Source organism: Palaemon carinicauda, chromosome 31, assembly GCF_036898095.1.
Source record: "Palaemon carinicauda isolate YSFRI2023 chromosome 31, ASM3689809v2, whole genome shotgun sequence".
Taxonomy (NCBI): Eukaryota; Metazoa; Arthropoda; class Malacostraca; order Decapoda; family Palaemonidae; genus Palaemon; species Palaemon carinicauda.
This window is the reverse complement of record NC_090755.1, coordinates 83,538,418-83,555,832: the sequence shown is the minus strand read 5'-3', so window position 1 is coordinate 83,555,832 and position 17,415 is coordinate 83,538,418. Positions and strand designations below refer to the sequence as shown.

The 17,415-nt window shown below is 35.6% G+C and overlaps 2 protein-coding genes across 4 annotated transcripts in view; both read left to right on the top strand.

Moving 5' to 3' along the window:
- LOC137624587 (streptococcal hemagglutinin-like) overlaps nucleotides 1-17,415 on the top strand; it is a 73,539-nt gene that overhangs the window by 24,526 nt on the left and 31,598 nt on the right. For all 3 annotated transcript variants that reach the window (XM_068355535.1, XM_068355534.1, XM_068355533.1), the window contains exons 9-13: nucleotides 1,619-1,972; nucleotides 4,042-4,269; nucleotides 6,314-6,631; nucleotides 9,060-10,091; nucleotides 12,756-12,821. In XM_068355535.1, coding sequence (XP_068211636.1) covers nucleotides 1,619-1,972; nucleotides 4,042-4,269; nucleotides 6,314-6,631; nucleotides 9,060-10,091; nucleotides 12,756-12,821 — 1,998 coding nt within the window. The remainder of the gene's footprint in view (nucleotides 1-1,618; nucleotides 1,973-4,041; nucleotides 4,270-6,313; nucleotides 6,632-9,059; nucleotides 10,092-12,755; nucleotides 12,822-17,415) is intronic.
- On the top strand, nucleotides 15,204-17,414 carry LOC137624589 (uncharacterized). The gene has a single exon (XM_068355536.1). It carries the CDS (start codon nucleotides 15,553-15,555, stop codon nucleotides 17,044-17,046), a length of 1,494 nt encoding a protein of 497 aa, XP_068211637.1. The 5' UTR covers nucleotides 15,204-15,552; the 3' UTR covers nucleotides 17,047-17,414.

The window sequence follows — 17,415 nt, the reverse complement described above, 5'->3', positions numbered from 1 at the left end:
ATTTATTACATATAAAACTTGGCATGTTCTCATATATAGTGAAAAGCTTCAAGCTGATAATTACCCTACTCTGCTTATTAAAGCCTATATTTTGACATTTCATAAATACCCATTCCATAAACTGAAAAGGTACATACAGCATGAATTATTCAATACACAGTAATCACTTCAACAATTTCTTGAACATGCATTAGACAACCAAGCAATTCCTACAATGGAAATTTTACCTCAGCATATTGGCTGCTCTCTAATATTTAAACTTTTTCTCCTGCTGTTAAGGTTCACCATGTCACTCTCTCATATTTCAATTCGTATAAAATATTTCTAAGCTTTTCATCCTCATAAAACTAAATTTTTCAATTTGGAAAATCTTTATCTCAGACAACTTATCTTTATCAATTTGTTAGGTAATCACTTTATGCTAATGCTTTTTTAATCTATCTCCTTCAATGGTATTTACTGCATCGCAAAATATACTTCATCGCTTCTTACCAGACGCAATTCTCCACACGCTGCTTCATTCATTCATATAAACAAGAATTCTATTTATTGCCAAAAAATCCTCTGCATTAAATGTACCTATTTTTGCATATTGAAATTTAAAACGATTTATGGTTGAAGTGTGAATTCTATTTTAAAATAACGCTTCTAAGGTAGCCAACTGCTTTCCAATCTCTAAAGACGCTTGAGATTAAACTGATGACTAGGTGTCATTAATTCCATTTGCTAAATATTATCATCACAATAGTAAAGTATCTACTGTAATTATTTTGTCATTATCAAATTTTTCATAATAATTTTGTGGATTCATATTTTTATTGTTGTTCTTCAAGATTTCCCCAAATACCTATCAATTTACATTTCATATCACAAATCCAGGTGTATTCAAAGGAAAACCATTTTTAGATCAAGCAGATCATACCCTGTGTAAGACTTATGAAGAATACATTCTATATCTCCCCATTTAAGTATTCACAAAAATTATCATTTTTCCCTAAATAGATTTTACTTGGAAAACTCTATACTGTATATATAGAAACTTTTGTTTCTTTTTAGTAAATTAATAAAAAGGGGAACTTTGTATGACATATTGATATTTTTAATTGTTTATTCGACAATAATTAGACATGTTTTTAGTTTACAATAAGCATCCAGTTATTGTCAGATTAATCACACGATTGAAAATGTAATACTTAATAGATCGATGGGAGGATTAGTTTTACAACTCATGATAGGAGTATATTTAAATATTTTGTTCAATCTATGCTATTTTCAATCATAGAAAAAATACATTACATGCAAATGCAGCCAGGGTAACTACACAATATTGTTTCTCTAATTCTGGGGGTTTTAATTGAAATTTCGAAAATGTATATGCATTTTATGACAGAAGTGCATTAAATACAACAGTTTATGGGTACTACCAGTATAATACATCATTCCTATAAGATATACTTCCTTGATTCAACGTGTTCCCATTATAAAAGGGAATTCTAAGAGGCGTCAGTTTACACAAAGGAAACCTTCCTGATCAACAAAAAAACAAAACTATACTTTCAGAGAGGAGCAATTTGGCATACTAGGTGCAGTTGCTTATTTATTTCTTATGTCATATCAGCATCAAGTGGAGCATCAATTTCAAGTGGTGGATCAGCATCCAGTGCTGCATCAGCATCAAGTGATGGATCAGCATCTAGTGGTGGATCACCATCAAGTGCTGGATCAGCATCTAGTGCTGCATCAGTATCTGGTGGCGCATCAACACCAAGTGGTGGGCCAGTATCTAGTGGCGCATCAACACCAAGTGGTGGATCAGTATCTAGTGGTGCGTCAACACCAAGTGGTGGATCAGTATCTAGTGGCGCATCAACACCAATTGGTGGATCAGTATCTAGTGGTACATCAACACCAAGTGGTGGATCAGCATCAAGTGGCGCATCCGCAGCATCTTCAGGAGGAGCATCAACAGCTGGTAGATTACATTTCCATAACTTGTGGATTGTCTCAATTATTATTGGCTTACCACCTAGCTCTAACCTCCAACTGAGTTATACAGCTTCTTTCGTATGACTCATATCTTCAGTTACTTTCAAGATCTCTGCATCTCGTAAAGCTTTATCTATTCTTTGGGACTTGGCAATCGAATCTCATTTTGCTTCTCTCGAGATTGTCTTACAATCAAAGCATTTATTGACTACTTGTTAATTAGAGTTATATGTTTATTCTCCAATTCAGGGCTTAATCTCTGAGTCTCAGGCTGCTTCCTCTGCTAATTCTATACCATACCTTTTACATTATTCCTATTTTCTAAATATTGGCATTTAAGGCCTTTCCCTTTCTGCAAAAATAAAAAAAATATTAATTTGCAATTCTTGCGCATTACATTTAGCACAAATCTATATTCTGGTATTTGTTACATATAAAACTTGGCATGTTCTCATACATAGTGAAAAGCTTCAAGTTGACAATTGCCCTACTCTGCTTATTACGTGTCTATATTTTGACATTTCATAAATACCCATTCCACAAACTGAAAAGGTACATACAGCATGAATTATTCAATACGCAGTAATCACTTCAACAATCTCTTGAACATGCATTAGACAACTAAGCAATTCCTACAATGGAAATTTTACCTCAGCATATTGGCTGCTCTCTAATATTTAGACCTTTTCCTTGCTATAAAGGTTCACATGTAACTCTCTCATATTTCATATAGTATAAAATTTTTCTAATCTTCTCATCCTCATAAAACTAAATTTTTCAATTTGGAAAATACTTATCACAGACAACCTATTTTTATCAATTTGTTAGGTAATCACTGTATGCTAATGCTTTTTCCATCTATTTCCTTCAATGGTATTTACTGCATCGCAAAATATACTTCATCGCTTTTTACCAGACGCATTTCTCCACACGCTGCTTCATTCATTCATATGAACATTGATTTTATTTATTGCCAAAATATTCTTCGCATTAAATGTACCTACTTTTGCATATTCAAATTTAAAACGATTTATGGTTGACGTGTGAATTCTATTTTAAAATAACGCTTCCAAGGCAGCCAACTACTTTCCAATCTCTACAGACTATGTCTTGAGAATAAATTGATGACTAGGTGTCATAAATTCCATTTGCTGAATATTTTCATCATAATATTAAAGTATCTACTGTAATTATTTGGTCATTATCAAATTTTTCATAATAATTTTGAGGATTCATATTTTTTTATTACTATTCTTCAAGATTTTTTTTTTTTCACCAAATGCCTACCAATTTACATTTCATATCACAAATCCAGAAGTATTGAAAGGAAAAGAATTTTTATTTCAAGCAGGTCATACTCTATGTAAGGCTTATGAAGAATACATTCCATATCTCCCCATTTAAGTATTCACAAAAATTATTATTTTTCCCTCAATAGATTTTACTTGGAAAATTCTATACTGTATATATAGAAACTTTTGTTTCTCTTTAATATATTTAGAGAAAGGGGAACTTTGTAAGGCATATTGATATCTTGAATTGCTTATTCGATAATTTCACATGTTTTTAGTTTACTAATATTAAGCATCCAGTAATTGTCAGATTAATCACACGATTGAAAATGTAATACTTAATTGATCGATGGGAGGATTAGTTTTACTACTCATGGTAGGAGTACATTTAAATATTTTGTTCAATCTATGCAATTTTCAATCATAGAAAAAATACATTACATGTAAATGCAGCCAGGGTAACTACACAATATTGTTTCTCTAATTCTGGGGGTTTTAATTTAAATTTCGAAAATGTAGATGCATTTCATGACAGAAGTGCATTAAATACAACAGTTTATGAGTACTACCAGTATAATACATCATTCCTATAAGATATACTTCCTTGATTCAACGTGTTCCCATTATAAAAGGGAATTCTAAGAGGCGTCAGTTTACACAAAGGAAACCTTCCTGATCAACAAAACAACAAAACTATACCTTCAGAGAGGAGCAATTTGGCATACTAGGTGCAGTTGCTTATTTATTTCTTATGTCATATCAGCATCAAGTGGAGCATCAACACCAAGTGGTGGGCCAGTATCTAGTGCCGCATCAACACCAAGTGGTGGATCAGTATCTAGTGGCGCATCAACACCAATTGGTGGATCAGTATCTAATGGCGCATCAACACCAAGTGGTGGATCAGTATCTAGTGGTACATCAACAACAAGTGGCATATCAGCATCAAGTGGCGCATCCGCAGCATCTTCAGGAGGAGCATCAACAGCTGGTAGATTACATTTCCATAACTTGTGGGCTGTCGCAAATACTGTTGGCTTACCACCTAGCTCTCAACCTCCAACTGAGTTATACAGCTTCTTTCGTATGACCCATATCTTCAGTTACTTCCAAGATCTCTGCATCTCGTAAAGCTTTATCTATTCTTTGGGACTTGGCAATCAAATCTCATTCTGCTTCTCTCGAGATCGTCTTACTATCGAAGCATTTATTGACTACTTGTTAATTAGAGTTATATGTTAATTCTCCAATTCAGGGCTTAATCTCTGAGTCTCAGGCTGCTTCATCTGCTAATTCTATGCCATACCTTTTACATTATTCCCACTTTGTAAATATTGGCATTCAAGGCCTTTCCCTTTCTGCAAAAATAAAAAAATCTTAATTTGCAATTCTTGCGCATTACATTTAGCACAAATCTATTCTGGTATTTGTTACATATAAAACTTGGCCTGTTCTCATACATAGTGAAAAGCTTCAAGTTGACAATTGCCCTACTCTGCTTATTTCGTGCCTATAATTTGACATTTCATAAATACGCATTCCACAAACAGAAAAGGTACATACAGCATGAATTATTCAATACACAGTAATCACTTCAACAATCTTTTGAACATGCATTAGACAACTAAGCAATTCCTACAATGGAAATTTTACCTCAGCATATGGGCTGCTCTCTAATATTTAGACCTTTTTCTTGCTATAAAGGTTCACCCTGTAACTCTCTTATATTTCATTTCGTATAAAATTTTTCTAAGCTTCTCATCCTCATGAAAGAAAATTTTTCGATTTTGAAAATACTTATCACAGACGACCCTTCTTTATCAATTTGTTAGGTAATCACTTTCCATCTATTTCATCCAATGGTATTTACTGCATAGCAAAATATACTTCATCACTTCTCACCAGACGCAATTCTCCACATGCCGCTTCATTCATTCATATAAACATTGATGTTATTCATTGCCAAAATATTCTTTGCATTAAATGTACCTATTTTTGCATATTCGAATTTAAAACGATTTATGGTTGACGTGTGAATTCTATTTTAAAATAACGCTTCTAAGGTAGCCAACTGCTTTCCAATCTCTAAAGACTATGTCTTGAGATTAATCTGATGACTAGGTGTCATCAATTCCATTTGCTGAATATTTTCATCATAATATTAAAGTATCTACTGTAATTATTTGGTCATTATCAAATTTTTCATAATAATCTTGAAGATTCATATTTTTATTGCTGTTCTTCAAGATTCCTCCAAATACCTATCAACTTATATTCCATATCACAAATCCAGAAGTATTGAAAGGAAAACAATTTTTATATCAAGCAGGTCATACTCTGTGTAAGGCTTATGAAGAATACATTCCATATCTCCCCATTTAAGTATTCACAAAAATTATTTTTTTCCCTCAATAGATTTTACTTGGAAAACACTATACTGTATATATACAAACTTTTGTTTCTTTTTAATATATTAAGAGAAAGGGGAACTTTATATGACATATTGATATTTTGAATTGCTTATTCGATAATAATTTCACATGTTTTTAGTTTACTAATATTAAGCATCCAGTAATTGTCAGATTAATCACACAATTGAAAATGTAATACTTAATTGATCGATGGAAGGATTAGTTTTACTACTCATAGTAGGAGTATATTTAAATATTTTGTTCAATCCATGCTATATTCAATCATAGAAAAAATACATTACATGCAAATGCAGCCAGGGTAACTACACAATATTGTTTCTCTAATTCTGGGGGTTTTAATTGAAATTTCGAAAATGTATATGCATTTTATGACAGAAGTGCATTAAATACAACAGTTTATGGGTACTACCAGTATAATACATCATTTCTATAAGATATACTTCCTTGATTCAAGGTGTTCCCATTATAAAAGGGAATTCTAAGAGGCGTCAGTTTACACAAAGGAAACCTTCCTGATCAACAAAAAAACAAAACTATACTTTCAGAGGGGAGCAATTTGGCATACTAGGTGCAGTTTCTTATTTATTTCTTATGTCATATCAGCATCAAGTGGAGCATCAATTTCAAGTGGTGGATCAGCATCCAGTGCTGCATCAGCATCAAGTGCTGGATCAGCATCTAGTGTTGCATCAGCATCAAGTGCTGGATCAGCATCTAGTGGTGGATCAGTATCTGGTGGTGCATCAACACCAAGTGGTGGGCCAGTATCTAGTGGCGCATCAACACCAATTGGTGGGTCAGTATCTAGTGGCGCATCAACACCAAGTGGTGGATCAGTATCTAGTGGCGCATCAACAACAAGTGGCATATCAGCATCAAGTGGCGCATCCGCAGCATCTTCAGGAGGAGCATCAACAGCTGGTAGATTACATTTCCATAACTTGTGGACTGTCGCAAATACTGTTGGCTTACCACCTAGCTCTCAACCTCCAACTGAGTTATACAGCTTCTTTCGTATGACCCATATCTTCAGTTACTTTCAAGATCTCAGCATCCCGTAAAGCTTTATCTATTCTTTGGGACTTGGCAATCGAATCTCATTCAGCTTCTCTCGAGATTGTCTCACTATCGAAGCTTTTATTGACTTGCTAATTAGTTATATATTTATTCTGCAATTCAGGGCTTAATCTCTGAGTCTCAGGCTGCTTCATCTGTTAATTCTATACCATACCTTTTACATTATTCCTAATTTCTAAATATTGGCATTTAAGACCTTTCCCCTTCGCCCCCCCCCCCCCAACAAGTCTTGCTGTACAATTCTTGCGCATTACATTTGGCACAAATCTAGATTCTGGTATTTGTTACATATAAAACTTGGCATGTTCTCATATATAGTGAAAAGCTTCAAGCTGACAATTGCCCTACTCTGCTTATTAATGCCTATATTTTGACATTTCATAAATACCCATTCCATAAACTGAAAAGGTACATACAGCATGAATTATTCAATACACAGTAATCACTTCCACAATCTCTTGAACATGCATTAGACAACAAAGCAATTCCTACAATGGAAATTTTACCTCAGCGTATTGGCTGCTCTCTAATATTTAAACTTTTTCTCCTGCTGTTAAGGTTCACCATGTCACTCTCTCATATTTCATTTCGTATAAAATTTTTCTAAGGTTTTCATCCTCCATAAACTAAATTTTTCAATTTGGAAAATACTTATCACAGACAACCCTGCTTTACCAATTTGTTAGGTAATCTTTATCTGCTAATGCTTTTTCCATCCATTTCCTTAAATGGTATTTACAGCATAGCAAAGAATACTTCACCACTTCTCACAAAACGCACTTCTTCACACGTCACTTCATTCATAATAAGCATATTTCATATAAACAAGAATTTTATTTATTGCCCAAAAATTAATCGCGTGAAATTTAACTGCTTTTGTATATTCATATTTAAATTGGTTTATGGTTGAAGTATGACTTATATTCTACAGTAATGTTTCCAAGTTATCCAACCATTTTTTCCTCCATAAAAGCTTTTTCTTGAGATTAAACTGATGAGTAGGTGTGACAGCCAGATACTCAATACATATATTGGAGCATTAGTTTTAGACCATATATTAAATAATTTTCTCATCATTATGTGGCAAGAGTACAAGGAAATATTCTATTTAATCAATGCTACTCCCCAATAATAAAACATCCATTACATGTAGAAACAAGCAGGGTAACTACCCTATATTTTTTCCCTAATTCTGGGGTTTCAATTTAAACCTTAAAAATGTAGATACCATTTTCTGACAAAAGTGAACTCTTCATGGGAGCTACGAGTATAATATACTACCTAACTTAGATATTGATTCGGAGTTACCCCATCATGAAGGGGAGTTCACAGATTCTTCAGGCCACTTATTGGAACCATTCATGATCAACAAATAAAACATAAGTGTATTCCTTCGGAAGGAAGCAATCTGGCATATTCGGTATTGTTGCTTATTTACTTCTTATGTCGTATCAGCACCAAGTTCTGCATCTATTGGATCCCTAGCTTCAATCAGTGGCTCCACATCAAGTGGCGGATCATCATCAAGTGGTACTTTACCATTAAGTGCTGCATCAGCATCAAGTGGTGGATCAGCATCAAGTGGTGCATCAGATGCAAGTGGTGCATCGACAGCATCTTTGGGAGGAACCCCAACAACCGGTATATTACATTTCCATAACTTATGGACTGTCGCAAATACTATTGGCTTACCACCTAGCTCTCAACCTCTTACCGAGATATGCAGCTTCTTTCGTATGACCCATACTTTCAGTTATGTTCAAGATTCTGCATCTCGTACTGCTTTGTCTATTGTATAGGTCTTGGCAACCGAATCTCATTCTGTTTATCTTGAGAGCATCTTACTATCGAAGTGTTTATTGGCCACTTGTTAATTGGAATCTTAAATGCTTATTCTCCAATTCAAGGCTTAATTTTAACCCTGGGTCTCAGGCTGATCCATCTATTAATTCTATATTGCGCATTTTACATTATTGCTACTTATCAAATATTTGCATTAAAGCACTTTGTGGCCATTTCCTTGCATAACATTTGACACAAATCTTATTTTTCAATTAATTAACATTACATTTGGCACAAATCTAGATACCTGGTATCTATTCCATATAAATATTGGCATTTTCTTATTCATATCTAAAAAAAAAAATTCAAGCTGACAATTTCCATACACTTTGCTTATTACGAGCCTATATTATGAAATTTCGTAAATATGCATTCCATAAACCGAAAAGGTACAGTTGTAGTTGATCATTTATTTCTTATGTTATATCAGCATCGAGTTCTGCATCTGACGGATCCCTGGCTTCAATCAGTGAACCCACATCAAGTGAAGGATCAGCATCTAGTGGTGCATCGACATCAAGTGATGGATTAGCATCTAGTGGTGCATCGACATCAAGTGATGGATTAGCATCTAGTGGTGCATCGACATCAAGTGATGCATCAGCATCTAGTGGTGCATCGACATCAAGTGATGGATCAGCATCTAGTGGTGCATCGACATCAAGTGATGCATCAGCATCTAGTGGTGCATCGACATCAAGTGATGGATCAGCATCTAGTGGTGCATCGACATCAAGTGATGCATCAGCATCTAGTGGTGCATCGACATCAAGCGAAGGATCAGCATCTAGTGGTGCATCGACATCAAGTGATGCATCAGCATCTAGTGGTGCATCGACATCAAGCGATGCATCAGCATCTAGTGGTGCATCGACATCAAGCGAAGGATCAGCATCTAGTGGTGCATCGACATCAAGCGATGCATCAGCATCTAGTGGTGCATCGACATCAAGCGAAGGATCAGCATCTAGTGGTGCATCGACATCAAGCGATGCATCAGCATCTAGTGGTGCATCGACATCAAGCGAAGGATCAGCATCTAGTGGTGCATCGACATCAAGCGATGCATCAGCATCTAGTGGTGCATCGACATCAAGCGAAGGATCAGCATCTAGTGGTGCATCGACATCAAGCGATGCATCAGCATCTAGTGGTGCATCGACATCAAGCGAAGGATCAGCATCTAGTGGTGCATCGACATCAAGCGATGCATCAGCATCTAGTGGTGCATCGACATCAAGCGAAGGATCAGCATCTAGTGGTGCATCGACATCAAGCGATGCATCAGCATCTAGTGGTGCATCGACATCAAGCGAAGGATCAGCATCTAGTGGTGCATCGACATCAAGTGATGGATCAGCATCTAGCGGTGCATCAACATCAAGTGCTGGATCAACATCTTCCGGGGAATCAGCATCAAGTGGCGCATCGACAGTATCTTCGGGAGGAACACCAACAACCGGTAGATTATATTTCCAGAATTTGTGGACTGTTGCAAAAACTTCTGACTTATCACTTGTCTCTTAACCTCCGAGTCATACAGCTTTTTTTTATATGACCCATATCTTCAATTATTTTTAAGAGCTCTGCATCTCGCATTGCTTCATCTATACTTTGGGACTTGACAATCAAACTTCGTTTTGTTTCTCTCTAGAGCTTCTTACTATCGAAGTGTTTATCTACCACTTGTTTATTGGAATGTAAGTGCTCATTCAACCATTTTAATTTGTAAGCTCTGGATCTCGGAGTGCTTCTTCTGTTAATTCTATATTGTGCATATAATATTTACGGCTATTCTTTTAAACATTTGCCATAAAGTGCTTTGTGGCCATTTCTGTTCTGCAAAAAAAAAAAAAAAAATCTTATTTTTCTATTCTTTTACATAGCATTTCACACAAATCTAGATATTTCGTATTTGTTGCATACAAAAATTAGCATTTCCTCATTCAGATACAAAAGCTGACAATTGCCCACAATTTTGCTTATTATGCACCTATACTTTGGCATTTCACAAATCTGCATTCCATAACTGAAAGGGTACACCCAGGATGTATCGTTTTAAACACCTATTGTTACTTTAACATTCTCTTGAACGTGGAGTAGACTACAAAGCAATTCCTACATTGCAACTATTATCTAGACTTCTTGGCTTCTATCTAATATGAAAACTGTCTTTCCTAGTGTAAAATGTTTACCTTGTAACTCTCTCATGTTTTCTACGCTTCTGAGTCTTAAAACTTATTTTCAAAATTGGGAAATACTTATAAGACATCCCATCTTTATCATTCTACGAGCTTTTAAATGCCGAGTGCTTAAGAGACCAGCTATTAATTTTTTCCTAAACAAACTGCTACAATTCTGCTACTTAACAAGCTTCGGTGTATTTGAATGATATTTTGTTTTCAGCCATCAAACTAAATGATCGCAATTTCCTGTCGCTTGACTTAAGCTTCAACTACCTCATTGGGTACTTATTTCATGCCAGGTAACTCTTTCATTTCTTGCACTCAACTAAACACCCTTTTAGCCCCAGGCTATTTGGAAATTTCCAACCCTTAACCCCCCAAGGGGTTATTTTTTTCCCAGCACATTTTACAGTATAATTTTTTTAAATTGCTCTAAAAGCCTTAATTTTTGTCATAGAGAGGTCAGGTTGGTCTCATTCCCTTGGAAAATGCCTGAATTTTCTAAAAAAAATTATCAAAAATATGAAAAAAAAAATTTTATAGCATTTTTTTGCAAGGACGTACCAGTACGTCCATGGGGGTAAAGGGATGGCTTTTGTGAAACGTACCAGTACGTCCTTTGGGGGTAAAAGAGTTAAAATGGTTAATCACGCATTATCAATGAGACCCATTTCTAACTTATATTAAAAGTGATAAGGCATTAATGCTCTTCTGTAACTTTACTAAGTTACATTTCAAAGCTTTTAGCTTGAATCCATCATTTGACATCCGTTGCATGCAATATTTTTTTATCATCATTTAACCGCCCAATATCTCCTAGCTGGTCCCATGTTTCTTACAACTTGAAGCATTATTGTTTGGTTATTTCCGAAGCATTCACACCTAAAATAATGCTCTCCTTGTGTATCTATCTCAAAAACATTTTATATATATATATATATATATATATATATATATATATATATATATATATATATATATACCCACAAGGCAAATAAGAATACGGAGTGAATCCTATTCAATTTCGTCCTATGACATCATTCAAAACGCTCATTATGACTATGTGACGTCAATTTACAAAGAGACAATTATACAAATCTTATAATGCGCTATTAAAATTGTGACGAATATTGACTTAATGCTTTTTATTGACCACCGTGCGAATTGCAACTTGCATTTCTGTTTCTTTTTTTTTATCTTCAGCTGACTTTTTTTTTAGCAAACGCTCTTTGGAAGCACAAAAGAACAATTCAACTTTCTAATGTGAACTGAATGTATGTTTTACTTCTCATAACATATAAAAAATTGTAACCACAGTTAAAACTACATATAATACCAGTCAAAAACTTTCTTCTCGACGCAGATTCCAGTCGCCAATCAATGTCTCCCGCGTTATAAACGGTTAGATCACATCCCTTAAAGTGATTATATAAGTTAGTATAGTTAGAAAATTCTAAGGGAATATATTGTGACTGCTGCTGACGTGGGAGACAAAGTGATTGGTTATGACGTCACTATGGCGTCATCATGGGTGGGGCTTATTTAGCTCAGAAACTTTGCGGCGACTATACAGAGGCATTGTTCTGACAAACAAGTTTATTGCTACGAATTAAGACATTAAATCTCGCCTCAAATTCTTCGTTATATAACTGGATACCTTTAATAAGAAGGAATAACATATTTTTACCTTGTTCTTTCGCTTTATGTTTTGACTCTTCAACAGCCTTTCTTCATCGTGAAATACCTAGATTTCTTACCAAAACTTCCATAATACTAAACTCTTCCCTCGTCTTTGATACACGAATGCTGGGACCTGTTCTTCGCGCTGATAAAAATTTGGATTGAGATATCAAGTTATTGAATATAATATCAACTTGGACGATAAATTTCCACTAAATTTTCAGGCCATTAATCTGTTCTTAATGTTGCCTTAACACCAGGTTCTAGTGGTGCCTCAGCATCGAGTGATGGATCAACATTTAGTGAAGCATCAACATCATCCATTGGTATATAATTAAAAAGCTTGAGGGCATGTCCACAATATGCTACTAAAGCTCATCAATCTAGCCGCTGTTTTCTGCGAACTAAGCTTTTCTTATGAACTAATTCTTAAACCTTGAGTCTCACACTGGCTGGGTTTTTTTTTTCTATTTTGCACCACAAAGTTAAAAGATGTTTTGCTTCATTTGTAAACCTCTCACGCATGTCATTTCTAGGCTACTATTCAGGTGCCTTCAAGTTAACTCAATGACGTGCAATATCAAAGATATATTTTTGTCTTCGAATGAATTCCTATTCGTTGAAGGACTAAAAAATACTAATATTAAACTTCAAGATAAAACTGTAAACCCTTAAACCTGTTGGCACCTGAAAAATTCAAGCTGTATACTTCGGTGATCTCTATATCTAAAGTTCCTGTCCACACGATTGAGCATGCCCGACGGGCAAACAGTGATACCAAATGACAATAGTTGGTAAGAATGAGGGTTAATGATGTCAGAAGCGGGAAAACCACAGACAGAGATCTGGCATCATACAGTGTCACCAGATCCCTGCCTTTAGTTTTCCCGCGTCTGACGCGTCATCAACCCTCATTTTCACTAACTATTGTGGCCTGGTATCACTGTTTGCCGGTCGGGCATGCTCGGTCCTGTAGACAGGGCTTAAGCTACACCACTTGGAATTTAGTAATTACCAGTTAACTAGCATTTTAACTTCCTCTTAAACTTATTCATTGTTTGCCTGCAGTGATCGCCAGAAAATGTGTGCAGCGTCTATCATTTGTTGTGGAGTATTCACATATTCCTTTCTAGTTATTTCTCAATTATATACATCAATCATCCTTATCTAGCGCTCATTGCCTGTCAACTGAATAATTACTTTTCACTACATTCAAGCAGGGAGCTCTAATATTTATCATATAATGATTTTTGGCTCATTTCTTAATAATTAATGCTTCGTTTTCGTGTGAAGTTTCTGTTGCAAATTTATATTTTGCTTCCTGTTTTCAAAATCTATATTATCCCATATTTAAAAAAAAATCACTATTTAGTATTGAGTATAAGCTACATAGAACACACCAAAACTTTACAAACTACATTTTTTTTGTCATATTTGCTAAAAATTTAAGAAAATTTATATAACAGTAATTTTTGAGAATACACGAATATCCAATCATTATAGATTCCATTTTGACTGACCTTTCATCAAAGTATCTTTAATTACTTGACCAACTATCATTATTGCATTTTAGGCTTTTATCTAATTCCAGTATTAATTCTAGCATAAATATTGAATAAAATTTTATTTTCTGGTATCATACCTTTGAGATCTCTTGTCCATTTCCTTTCATTTCCCCAACAGTATTCTAGTAAATATTAAGTAACAATATTCTCAAGTGTATTAGTAAATCATGTGTTCTTAAAAAAAAAGAAGAAAAAAAAATCATGACCCTTCATCTATGTCAATTTCATTTCATGTAATTCTAGGCCTAAACAGGTGGTATTTTTCATTCTTAATTGATAATAGTTTTCCATACATTTTCTTCATTTTCAAATTTCGAACTACCGTCACTTTTAGTTATATTCTAAAATATTCACTTTGATCGAGTTACCATGCACTGTTATTCCACAATTAAATTCACTGTCACTTAATTACTTTCCAGTGATATAGTCCAGCAGAGATTCCGGGCGAAATAAGTTTCCCTGGTGACGTCATAGCTAAACATGTGGTTATGTCATCAGGGGTGTGGCTTATTTCGCCAGAAATCATTGCGGCAATTATAGGGGTTCTTTAAGTGGACAGTTTCATAAACTAGTTACTTAAAACTATTTCCTTGAACTAGCTATCATCAAATAATTTCCTCATCAATAAAACTGCACTAGATATACCAGCATAATATCTAATCATAATCAAATACGCTTTGTTATGAAATTATTTTTTTCTTGCGCACACCTTTAATCAAGGTCACTGTTTCCATGTAACGAGATTAACCCTTCTTGTATATATTACTTTCTTTTACAGGAATCTTTTCATAACCAACTATGAAATTTCTAACATTTGCATTTCATCAAATATTCTGTGCCTGTAAACACTTACATATTCAAAGAAAAAATATGTCTTGCTTCTTTTACCTTTTGAATTGAATGACTAATTTCTTGATTTTTCTGCAGTATTATGCCTTCCAAGTTTTTCCAGCTACCCGCAGCAGTTCTCTTCTATACTTCTGTTCAATTAATATAATTCTTCATTCTGCCGCTCTCATATAAAAAAATTCTTTATTTCCACAGATAAAGGATTTAAATTAAACATATATTCCAAATAGACAATAAACTACCAGTTTCCTTTTTAGAGGTAAAACAAAAGTAACCACATTGATATACACTTTCAATAACAGGTGCGTCAACAAATACAGCAACAGGTACTACAACCACACGTATTACAACCACACAAGCAGATTCTTCACAAACAACAACTACTACAGGAAGCGACACAACCACAGACCCTTTACCAATAATCTACGTGAAATTAAGCGAACAAAAGGCAATCTATTCGCAATTAAATACTGCGTCAACGAGCATTGATACTCTAAACACGAAAGTCAACACCCTAAAAAGTGCAGGACGTAAGAGGCGTCGACGACAAGCAAGGTTGGGAACAGGATCAACTGTAGAAACAACATCCTCTGTTGCCACCACAACAGCAAAAGCATCAACCTCGACCTCTGAAGGATCAATCATGGCTGGAAAATCCACCCAGACATCTGGAGAATCCACCTCAACACTTGGAGAATCAATCACAACTGGAAAATCCACCCAGACCTCTGGAGAATCCACCTCAACACCTGGAGGATCAATAACAACTGGAAAATCCTCCCAGACATCTGGAGGATCAATCACACCTGGAGAATCCACCTCGACACCTGGAGGATCAATAACAACTGGAAAATCCACCCAGACCTCTGGAGGATCAATCACACCTGGAGAATCCACCTCGACACCTACAGGATCAATAACATCTCGAGAATCCTCCTCGACACCTAGAGGATCAATAGCAACCGGAGGATCTTCCCCGACATCTCAAGGACCAATAACAACTGGAGAATCCTCCTCGACACCTAAAGGATCAATAGCAACTGGAGGATCTTCCCCGACATCTGGAGGACCAACAACAACTGGAGAATCCATCTCAACACCTACAGGATCAATAGCAACTGGCGGATCTTCCTCGACATCTCGAGGACCAATAACAACTGGAGAATCCTCCTCAACACCTAGAGGATCAATAGCGACTGGTGGATCTTCCCCAACATCTGGAGGACCAATAACAACTGGAGAATCCATCTCGACACCTAGAGGATTAATAGCAACTGGAGGATCTTCCCCAACATCTAGAGGACCAATAACAACTGGAGAATCCATCTCGACATCTAGGGGATTAATAGCAACTGGAGGATCTTCCCCGACATCTCGAGGACCAATAACAACTGGAGAATCCTCCTCAACACCTAGAGAATCAATAGCAACTGGAGGATCTTCCCCGACATCTAGAGGACCAATAACAACTGGAGAATCCATCTTGACATCTAGAGGATCAATAGCAACTGGAGGGTCTTCCCCAACATCTGGAGGATCAATCACAACCCCTGCTAAAGGATTAACTTTAACCTTGGATGGAACAGTATCCTCCGCACCTGCCACTGGAGTGATAAATACAACTCCTGCTGGAGCCTCTAAAGCTTCGGCTGCTGGAGGCTCTACAGCATCATCGCAATCTGGTTCTGGCGTCACAAATGCTGACTCAAGTGGCGCTACAGTAACTGGGTCTACAACTGTAGATCCCGAAGCAAAATACATCTCAGATCTACTTGCAGATTTAGTCACAGTATTAAACAACGTAAAAAGTGCAACAGCTGATTCTGATACACTAAGTTCTCTGATAACTGCGATGGCTGCTCTTGCCACACGACTAGATACAGCAAACACTTACGTTACAGCAGACAGCAGCCTCTTAACGGACGCCACCAAGTCTTCGTTAAATTCTGTTTCTACACAAATAGGAGAAGCTAATACATCTGTAAATACTTTGAAAACGGAAGTCAAGACAACGATAGATACCTATAATACATTGGCTACAAATTATGGCGGAACCACACTAAACGTTGACAGTGTCACCTTTAATTCTAACACAGATGACAGTGCAACAAGTAAGTTCGTTAACATACAGAAATAAATTAGCCACTTTGATCTCTTATCTATTTAGAATACTATCACAGTTATAAAAGCATGAAAACATTAGAAATCACTCAGAATTTTATAAAAAGAAACTATACAAAATAACAAAAGAACTCTCTAAAATCTAATCCTTTACCATATTACAGTACATAAATGACCCATCCATATACCAAGGCACTTCCCCCAATTTTGGGGGGTAGCCGACAAGAACTAAAAATTAGTTTTCATTACAATTGCAACAAAACTTCATTCTACAAACCCAACTGAAACACTTGCAATCTATCTTAATTCAAATGTGACAAGTAACCCTTTTATCTACTAAATCTATGCAAATGTTTTGTGATTAATGACACATGTAAATATTTCT

Coding starts and splice junctions, on each gene's coding strand:
- LOC137624589 (XM_068355536.1), top strand. CDS start 15,553: ATGGCTGGAAAATCCACCCAGACATCTGGAGAATCCACCTCAACACTT.